The 10,790-nt window shown below is 52.3% G+C and overlaps 1 protein-coding gene across 1 annotated transcript; it reads left to right on the forward strand.

Moving 5' to 3' along the window:
• Window positions 1-8,788: 8,788 nt before the first annotated feature.
• LOC104506481 (zinc finger protein 883-like) lies at window positions 8,789-10,168 on the forward strand (the record flags this gene model as incomplete). Its single annotated transcript, XM_010147442.1, has 1 exon — window positions 8,789-10,168. A coding segment is annotated over exon 1 (1,380 nt), but the record flags the coding sequence as incomplete, so codon positions are not given.
• Between the last annotated feature and the right edge of the window lie 622 nt (window positions 10,169-10,790).

Genomic DNA, 10,790 nt, shown 5'->3' on the forward strand with positions numbered 1-10,790 from the left:
GAGATGAGCGTAGGTTTGTGGTAGCTCTAACCCAAGCTGGTGCCTGAAGAATTCCCACCCCACAAGTGCTGGCTCCAGGTGGCTTCACCTGGTTTTACTTAGAGTGTTTGTAAAAGGAACGACACGTCAGCCAATGTTCCGATAAATCAGACTCTGATTTTCTGAGCATCGAGAGAAGCTTCGTATTATGAATATTTAACCCGTGTGCTTCGGAGCGTGTATTCCAGGAGTAGGTGGCAACCACATGCGAACACCGATACCAGGAAAAGGCTAGACCAGCGGGTCCCTCACAGAGTGAGGTCTTCCCGCGTTTAGAGGGCACCCCTTGTCTACACACGTAGACAAGACAAGACAAGACACGTAGACAATGTACGTCTACACATGTAGACGTACATTCACACACCTACTTCCAAAGGAGGTTCTTCCCTTAAGGCTTCTGAGCACAAACATCTATACTTGTCGGAGAAAGGCCAGTGTTGTCCCGTGACATTCATTGACTGATGCCCAGCACAGAGAGACGGTGGTGGTAGCACAGCCCCAGGCAGGAAAAAATGAGTTATTTTTCCACCTTGTTCAAGAACAGCCGTCTCCCAGATTGAACAATAGCGGGCCAACAGTTTGTGTGGGAGAGGACAGTGTCTCGTCAGTACAGTTGTTTCCAAGAGGATAACGTCTTCCTCTTTGAATCCTGGGCAATACCATTTCACATACCTGGATTTTCCTGTGCACTTGGAGATGGCTTTTCCCCTCATTTCTCACACTGTTGGCCTGGAGAAGCACTGTCGACCTTGATGATGCCTGAGGCCTAAGAAAGAGAACTTCTTTTGTTTCCGTCTTCCCCTCTGGGACAGCACATCCGACTCGACATCATGTAGAAAAGCCACCTTTTGTTTCCGTCTTCCTGTCTTCCCCTCTGGGACAGCACATGCGACTCGACATCATGTAGAAAAGCCACCATGGTTGATCCTCCATCGCTGCTCGCTTCTCTCTCCTGTGCCCTCTATCAGTGCTGGCTGCCCATTGAGACATTTGCATTGTTCAGGGCCACCATCGCCTTCAGGGAGGCAGCCTGCAACTCTTCCTCCGTCACTGCCTTCCCCATGGCCAACAGCCGCTGGAGCGTCAGCAGCGAACTCCGCACGTTGGCGTCTCGTAACCTCAGGAGGAGGTCCTGGATATCACTGCTGGGAAGCTGTGCTTGCTGCCGGCAACTGCAACTGGGTGTCACCCTGGTGGCAGGTGGCTCTGACGGATTTATCTTCATGTTCCTTGGCCTGGGTGAGAAGCGGGGGGTCACAGCTACTTCCATGCCAGGGATGGAGTGGGCTGGCTGGGTGGTTGAAGGAGACGTGGGAAAAAGGGGCTGGGGACTGAAGATGCCAGGCACCATGGCATCACTCCTTGTGGTCATGTCGTTGAAGGCTCGTGCGTTGCTCAGCCCAGGTTTGGTCTCTCTTGGGCATTCAGTCCTCTGTGGAGGAGAAAACACACCACTAGAAGCGGTGGGCTTCAGGAGCGGGCACCCAGCCACCCCCCCTGTTCTGTGGGGTTAGCACTTCCTGCACAATCCCATATTCCACTCTCCCTACAAAGATGAGCCCAAGGAAAGAAAGGAAAGAAATCACCTTCTCCTTTCCTTGTCAAGTCTCCCCATGTCTCTTCTTATGACTCCCAGTTACCTTTCGCTTTACTTTCCTTCTCTTCTAGCCTGCATGAATCACCCTTTCTCCTGCAGTAACCTAGATGGTCTCGACTTAGTTAGGAATGAGAGCTAGAAATAAGGGCAGAGGTGGTCCTCAAAGGTTCATTTTCCTCAAAAATACCTTCCACAAAGTCTCCTTTTTGGCAGGTGGCTGCAGGTGCCATCTGTCTAAGATAGTCAGCTTGGTGTGAGTGCCCCTGGAAGGTGGATGGCTCGTGGCTCTCTTCTATCTTCCCTGCCTGTTAGCTTCCTGGTTTCCCACTTATTTTTTTCCTTCCAGTACCTGAAGGGGTCCTACAGGAAAGCTGGAGAGGGAACTTTTTACAAGGGCCTGTAGTAACAGGACAATAGGTAACGGGTTTAAATTGCAAGTGGGGAGATTTAGATTGGAAGTATGGAAGAAATTCTTAGTATGGAAGAAATTCTTCCCAGATAGAATGGTGAAGCACTGGGACAGGTTGCGCAGAGAAGCTGTGGATGCCCCATCCCTGGAAGTGTTCAAGGCCAGGCTGGACGAGGCTTTGAGCAACCTGGTCTAGTGGAAGGTGTCCCTGCCCATGGCAGGGGGGTTGGAACTGGATGGTCTTTAAGGTCCCTTCCAACCCAAACCATTCTGTGATTCTATGGTTTTCAGGGCTCTCCCTTTTGCCTGATCATTGCCCAGAGCACACCGTGGTCTTCAGGGAATAGCTAAATAACTCACCTTAACGAAAAGCCTCTTTTTAGTGCAGCGATAAATAGAAAAGGTGCAGAAGTCGGGGAAGAAAGTTCCTGGCAGTTCAGTGCATATGGGCCCTAGAAAGAGGCAATAAAGGTGCAGACTCAGTGATAAACTCCGGTGCTGGGGTCTCACCAGCCCTCAGCAATAACCTGTCGAATGGCATCACTCTAGGAACCACCCCCATGCCATTTGGGTGCCTCCCTGAACCTTGGTGAAAAACTCCACCCCTTCTTGGTCATCTCCATGACCCAAGGTGTGAGAGGAGGCTGCTCCTAGCAACACTTGAGGATGCAGTCATGTGCGAGCGGGGATGCTTACGAGGAGACTTCTCCTCACGTCAGGATCGCTGTCCACCCCTCTCCCCCACCAGTCCCTCAGTCCCTGTCCACTCTCAGTGACCAGGTCCAGCGCTGGCCGTGCAGGTCACCCATCCATCTGCCTGGCCTTGGGAGTCACGGTCGGTCTTACCCTCTGGGATGGCTCCGTGGTTTTCGTATTCATCCAGTCTCCGGACCAGGGGATTCATACAGCCATACAGCTCCCGAAGGATGCAGACAGTGTTCGCGCGGCGGGCAATCCGCAGGTACATGAAGAACTGTTGGTACTCCTTGTCAGAGAGCGGCGTTCCCAGCTGCTGCGCCTTCCCACCCCAAGGGCCGGCTGTGTAGCCCCAGCCCAAGAGCACTGGTGAAAAATAAAACACAGGGAGTCAGAGGGAGGAAGAAATGCTAACCATGGCACAGTCAAAAAGCTGGGGTCTGAAGCCAGATCTCTGTTGCCTTCTCTGGATGCAGAATCCAGAACATGCGAAATGCAGTTACAGGCTCAAGATGGGGCGCCCAGACCTCGGGAAAACCTGCTCCGCCCATGTTGAAAGGGGTGTAGTATTTTAGGGACAATACATGGCTCAGGAATCTTCACCAAAGCCCTGGAGATTCAAGTCTTGAACTGGGAGAAATGTCTTGGAAGTCGTGGCTGAAACTGGGCCTATAGCTCTGCTGTCGGGGCTGGAGCAAGGAGGCTGTTTCCTTTCAAGATTTTACCCTCTGCGCATTCTCTTCCCCTGGGTAAGTGGGTCCAGACCCCTTGAGTTAATGGAGCATGCCCCAGTGGGCATGTGATTGCCCTTACAATGGTCCAGGCATTCCCTAAAAGCCAGTTCTTCCCTGTAAAGAACATGAAGAAAACTTGTGAAATTAAACCTTTGGAGGTTCGATGAGCCTAAGTAAAAACTGCATGTGCAATCTTAATTTCACCTTCTTTTGCATATGCTTTTTGTACATTCTTTAAGTACACAGCAACCCACTCTCCTAAAGACTTGGCAGCTCCTTCAGTGTAGAGACTGGACCTGCTCTGGCAGGAAATCGGTTTCCCAGGTGAGGCACTTAGTATATTCAGGACATCTGCCTCATTTCCCACAGCTTGGAAGGTATAGGGAAGAGTAAGTTGGGAAGATGCTGGAAGGGCACTTTCGTGGATACTCTTCCAAGAAGTAGGTTTTATTCCTGGCTGCACCACAGAGATTCCTGTGTGATGCTAGGCAAGTACCAGGTTTCTCAGGGTGTTAATAATGGCATTTGCCTTACTTGTGAGTTGCTGTTTATAGGAAGGCTGAGCTGTCTTGCAGTTGTGGAGTCTGCACAAGGTGCATTTTGAATGGCAAGTAAGTGCTACATTAGCATATGTACTTTGAGAACCCAGGGTTGAGATATCTCAGACTGAGATTCTAAAAGTAGTGAATGTTTTTGACTTTAATCCTTCTCTGCCCTCATTTTTCCATTTGCAAAATCACTATAAACCAGTTAATAGCTGTGAAGCTCTAAAGCATAGAGTATGTAAAAGGTTCATGAGGAAATGTGTCATTCTGTCTACAGCAGAGTTCAAATGGGATCAGTAAATAAATAAACACTGAACAATAACTGAATTACTTCTCATTAGAAAGGCAGTGTACATCCAGGGACTAAAGCAGCCAAAACTCGTGAAAACAGGGCAGCCAGGTAAGTACAGAGCTGGGTTACGATGTCCATGCACAGAGAGAACAAATCTAAGGTTGCAAAATGACCGAGTCAGTCATGCTCCAAATTTGACTTAGCAACCTTTGTCATAGTCTCTTAACCTGTGACATCTTGGTTTGTTTTTCCTTTGGTAAAAACAAACTTAAAAACTTCCTCACGGCCCATATCTTACGAGCATCTAAGCCATCTTACTAACACCAGTGTATCTGCAGATGCCACAGAATCAAACAAAGCCTGTAACTGCCCCCCCTCCCACCCCCAGGAGACAGCGGGGGTTATTGAGCACTCGGTGAGGCGGTATGAGAGGAGGGGGCACTCTGCCAGGTGACTGGGGGGGTTGGGGCAGGGGGCGCGCAGGCGGTTGCAGAAAGCAGGGGAATGAGGAGACTGGGGGATATGGGACCCCTCCATGGTCTCCTGCTAGGATGTGGCCAGAGCAGCCTGGCCTTTCTATCCATTTCTCCCAGCCATATCCCTTTTTGTCTGTCTTTAACCCAGGTCCTCTCAGACCTCTTTCTCCTGCCTCCCCTGTCGCTTCACTGGGCCAGCCCTTCCCTCCTGGCCCCGCTGGTCGAGTCCAGATGTCTGGTTTATGTGCTCAGCTGCCCCCATCATCGCATCTCCAATCTCCATCTTTCCTCCTCCCTGGCTCCTGGGTCACTCTGGCCCTCCTTGATGGATAAAATATCAGCTTCAGTGGGTGAAGAGTGGCACCATTTTAAGCACCCAAGATCTTTGCACCTCAGGCATTCAAGGGTGCTCTCACCTCCAAACTGGAGAAGCTGAGGAGCAATGGGGAGCAGCCAGGTCAGCCACCCTTCCTCACAACCTGTCTCAAAGTGGACACGTTTCCTACTCACCAGACAGAACCAGACAAGCCCATGTGGCCGGCATCACGCTGTGAGTAGTGCCTGTAACAGCCTAGGACTCACGCTGCTAGGGTGTCCCCTCTGCCGCTTCGCCTGTCTGCCTCGCAGGGTCCACCTGGGAGGGCTGCGGCAGGCTGCCTGGCTGATGATGTCATAGACACCTTTGTTCCCTGTGTTCCTTCCCACCTGTGCCTCCCTCCTCTGCTGGGCCTGCACGCTGCCGGGCGTGCACGCTGCCCAGCACTGGCTTTGTGTGGGGAAGGCAGGGGTGGCCACCTGCATGAGGCTGTGCTTGGATACGGCCCATCTCCTGTGGCAACGGGGCCTGCCCTCCTCCTCCTTGCTGTGCCACCGGGTCCAGACTCTGGGAGAGTCCCCCCCGGAGGGTGTTTGGATTCCCCGGGGTTGACATCCATGGCAGCTGTCTGTTCTCCGTGTCTCTCCTGCCTCCCCCAGGCTTGTGGCATCAGTGGTGGCTCACCCAGCCCTGGCCAGCCATGGCCATCATGGGGCAGCCCCTGTGTGGGCTCTCTGTCCGTGTCACAGGAGCCCGGTGTGGCCTACCCGTGCTACAGTCACGCCTCTCGTTCTTCTTTTGGCCTCGTAAGGACCAGGGTACCTCATCAGCTGGGATGCTGCTTGAGGGACTTTGTCCAACATGGCTGCTCTGGGGACCAGCACCTCGTCCATGTCTGGTGTTGAGTGGCGTTTCAGGTTTCCCATCTTGTTTAGGGACAGATCTGTGCTACACACCTCACGTGGAGGGGGTGTCGAGGAGCAGGAAGGATGAGACTCCAGGCTGATGCAGAGCCAACAGAGTTCCAGCTCTCCATTATATCAGGGGCCTTCTTTTATGGCAGTGGTGTTATGCAGGTGGGGACATCTTCCCTCTCTGCATGGGAGGGCCTGGCAACCCACTTCTACCCTCTTCTGACACACCACAGCACAGCCACTTCAGGTCGTGTCTCGTTTTGAAAGGGCAAGATGCTGGCTTACATTTCTTTTTCTTACGAACACCCAATTGTGAGTATTTTGCACTTGTTCCTGGTGGCACAGTGGCAATCCACGTGACCAGAACTGTGTGACGCCATTGGAAGAGCTGGCATTCGCGTGTGCAGTTTTTAGCATTTTCTGTCTGTAACCTTTATATTTCTAGAACATCACTGAGCCCTCAGCATCTTAAAATGCCTCTGTACAAATACCGCTGCACAAATGTAGCGCTAAAGAGAAATGGGTGACCTAATTTTCCATCCCACAAACCCCACTCCTGCGCCGCGTACTTCTGCTCCGAAAAGAGATCCGTGAGAAGTGGGATTGCGTGTTGGCTGACTAAATCATCTTGGTGTTGTGCATAAACAGGTGTGTGTGACTGGGGTTTTTTTCTGCTCACTGCCAGCCCTGTAAACTCCATCTGGAACGAGGCAGCCAAATTGCAGTTTTTTTATGGAGCACAGGACAGGAAATTCTGCTTTCGGACTGCTCCTGTTGATAACGTGTGAGCAGACCAAAATCTCTCACCCAGACCTGTGTGTGCTTGGCTGAGCCATGGAGAGCAACCAAGCAAAATGCTCCTTTGGGAAAGGCCATAAACGGGACACCAGACGTGCTGCCCAGTTGCGACGGCGGCAGTTTTCCTCCGCCTGCGGAACAGAACTGCGTTAACTACATTGTGTTCTCGTTTAGTTCACTAGGAAGAAAGGTGATGGAGAGAAAATGGTTTGAGGAATCGGTATTTTTCTTACACAGATCTCAGTAGGAGGCGCATCTGGAAGTGCAGCAGGAGGAACATCCAGACATGTGTGAGAAGGCAGCAAGCTGGCAGGCAGCTCTCCCTAGCACGTGCAGTTGACTCTGTCTTCGCGAAGTGAGCTGGCCATGGTTATTGGACCCGAACAGCGGTGTCACGGTGTGTGTCGCAGCACAGACTGTGACCCTGACTCATGTTTCTGGGTGTCATTTTTCCCTGGTCTGGGTTGCTTTTGTCTCCTAAACACTTACTCTCCTGTCACCTCACTTTACAGCAGTGCTACTATGTCGGGTATTTACTCCATCTGTTTTCTTTCCTCTGATCAGGATCTGCAGTCCCTGACTTGGCTTTAGCCACCGGGATGGAGTGAAGAGAAACAGCTTTCTGGCCAGAAGTCCTGCACACTGAGAGAGTAGAGAGATTGCTCACAAGGTGAGAAACTGCACAGAGCATGTGTGGGAAGGGAAGAGCTAAATGCTGAAAACGTGGTGTGCTCTGTGCTGCATGCTCTGCACTCATCCTGCCTCTTCTGCTCCCGTGCCGTATAGATTCTGCTTTCAGGCAGATTCGTAGGCAGGGCACGGTAGAGATGAAACGCACTCCTCGGGTGTCTAATGCCCTCTCAAAAATGAAATCAAATCCTGTGTAGTTTTCAGCAAAGACTATACTGACTATACTGAGAGTGTTACAAGGTATAACTAGCCAAAGCGTGGCTTTTTCTTCCTTTCATGTTGGCAGTATTTTTAATGTTTTATCGGTTGGTTTCCTGCCTTGAGGTGCGTGCTCTGGGCCACTGCTATACCTTTATTTGCACTACAAATGTTTTTCAGCCCTGGGTGTCGTAAACAAAACTTTGGGAATCGGGATAACCGGTGTGGTGGTGTCTTCAAAAATCTGCAGACCACCCAAAACAAAACCTGAGGGGTTTGCCCTGCTGCATTCACCTCCTGTTCTGACCTCCCACACGTCAGAGGACAATGTTAACTCCGTAAGCAGTGCCATCCAGCTAATCGGCTTACCTCGCGCTCCAGCATCCACTTCCGAGGTGTGTTCTCCATATGACTATAATAAAAAATCAGGAGCCTTTAAACGTTTCAGTCTAAGTATTCATTTCCATGCTTAATTAATAAACCAGTTTATCTTTCCACTCCCTTGCCTATCTGTTCTGTAGATAAAATCTAGATACAATTTACTGCAGAATATGTAGGGCTGTCTTTTTAAGGGAAAGGGCTATGGCTGGACAGAAGAAAGAAAATAGTCTACTTGGCAGGGGTGGATGTTCCTGTGGTGTTGGCTGTTTCCTTCCTTGGTTAAACCTGGGAATGCTGGAAGAAGAGCAGTGATCCACAGGCAAAAGGAAGAGACGCTGTTATGGTGGGGGTTGTTGAGGAGAGCAGTGATGATGTTCCTCTAACCTCACCAGACTTGCTTGAGGAGAAGCAAGCGACAGGTTTTGTCCTTTAGGGCTGTAACTTTGTGACAGAAGACCCTCTTGGCAATCCGTGCCGTGGTGGCCACCCATCCTTGGGTGACACTCTTTTCCCGTGCTCCTTGGTCTCCGTGCCCTCACTCTGCCCGGAGAAGACACCGAGGGGCTGGCTCCTGCACTGTTGGCTGATGGTGGCTGACGTGCGGCAGGTCTCTGCGGTTTCCCTGTTTGGACTCATCCCTCGGAGAAGCTGGGGGTGTTACTCATTGCTAGTTCCTCTGTTCACTCCAGCAGGTGACGGGGCGATGGGCAACACGCAGAAGGGCAAGCTTCATCAGGAAAGTCCCATGAGAGCCGAACTGCATCAGTTCCCCTCCAGAAAGCTCACAGGGGAGGCCCTCCCGGACGCTGATCAAAGGCAGCACCGCAAACAGGAGCTGGAGACAGAAATTGAGGTGGAAGCATCTTTTGGAAAGAGGTATGGAATGGTAACTCCCTGTGGGATGGAAGTCTGGGAGTGCGCAGACAGTGGCAGAGCCCACATCAGCAAGGTTATCCTTCCTGGGGAGAAGCCAGACCCACCCCTGTGTGGGAACACTGCCATTTGGATTCAGCAGGTGGGAGAGAAAAGCTACGAGTGTCCCGAGTGTGGAAAGAGCTTCAGCCGGAGCTCATACCTGAGCCAGCACCAGAGGATCCACCTGGCAGAGAAACCCTTTGGCTGCTCCGAATGTGGGAAGAGTTTCACCCGCAACTCGGACCTGATCAAACACCAGCGGATCCACACCGGTGAGAAGCCCTACCAGTGCAACAAGTGCGAGAAGACCTTCAGCCAGAGGTCCAACGTGATCAGGCACCAGCGGACCCACACGGGAGAGAGACACTACCAGTGCAGCGAATGCGGGAAGAGCTTCAGCCAGAACTCGCATCTCATCGTCCACCTGCGAAGCCACAAGGGTGAGAAACCCTTTCATTGCCCCCGGTGTGAGAAAAGCTTCAGCGACCGCTCCTCCCTGATCATACACCGGAGAGTCCACACCGGAGAGAAGCCCCACAAGTGCCAGGAGTGCGGGAAGCGTTTCCGGGACAGCTCGGCCATCATTCGGCATCAGAGGATCCACACGGGAGAGAAACCCTACGAGTGCACCGAGTGTGGGAAAGCCTTCCGGCAGAGCTCCTCGCTGGTGACCCACATGCGAACGCACACGGGGGAGAAGCCCTACAAGTGCCCGGTGTGCGGGAAGGGCTTTAGCCAGAGCTCGGCGCTCACCACTCATCGCCGGATCCACGGGGGGAAGGCCTTGCCCATGTACCATGGCGGCCTCCTGCCCAACCCTTACCAGTGCGCCGAGTGCGGCCGGCGGTGCAGCGACCGCTCCACGCTGGCCAAGCACCAGACCACGCACGCCGAGGAACGGCCCTACATCTGCGTGGAGTGCGGGGACAGCTTCCGCCGGAGCTCGGCTCTCAACGTGCACCTCAGGATCCACCGCGGGGAGAGACCCTACAAGTGCGAGGAGTGTGGAAAAACGTTCAGGCACAGCTCCGCCCTCGGCGCCCACCTGAGGATCCATGCTGGAGCCAAGCCCTACCCGTGCGGCGAGTGTGGGAAAAGCTTCCGGAAAAGCTCGACGCTTCAAGTCCATTTGAAAATCCACACGGCCAAGAAACCTTATAAATGTACGGTGGGTAGGAGAATGCTCGCTTCCCGCTCACTTCTGCCATAGGGCTGGAGCGGATGTTCGGAGCGGGAAACAAAAGCAGCGTTTGGGGGTACCTGGAAAAGGCGGGTGATGAGAACCGTGGTGGGAAGAGACTGGCTGGAGACACAGTAACTCTGGTGTCAGTGCTGGGAGCTTAACCCCAGCAGCACAAAAACCATTAGGAGGTCTGGCAGCGGGGAGTTGGTCCTAAGAGCCGAGTGCTGGTCTGGGAAGAGTGCCGGGAGCCTGAGGAATGGGCACCAGCTCCTGGGTAAATCGGGGACTGAGAAGATGTGGTAGAAGAACAACTGGGAGAATCAGGCTTGTGGAATCACTTTAAAGCAAAGATCAAAACGTTCCAGGTTGGTTCTGACTCTAAACTTTGGCCTGTTAGACACTGCTGTAATCCTGGGAACTCTATTACCTTCCCTTGTTTTTCACGAATGTAGTAAGTTTACCCAGTTTTTGACAAGGCGCTTCCAAATCTTTTGAGCCTAAGGCTTTGGAGCTGTACTTCAATCTGTTTGTCTTTTCACCCTCTTTTCCAAATCCTACATGGGTCAATAAATTCCCACCTCCGCACGCGAAGCCTGAGCCACATGAT

The sequence above is a fragment of the Eurypyga helias genome, unplaced genomic scaffold (genome assembly GCF_000690775.1).
Source record: "Eurypyga helias isolate BGI_N326 unplaced genomic scaffold, ASM69077v1 scaffold45142, whole genome shotgun sequence".
Lineage (NCBI taxonomy): Eukaryota > Metazoa > Chordata > Aves > Eurypygiformes > Eurypygidae > Eurypyga > Eurypyga helias.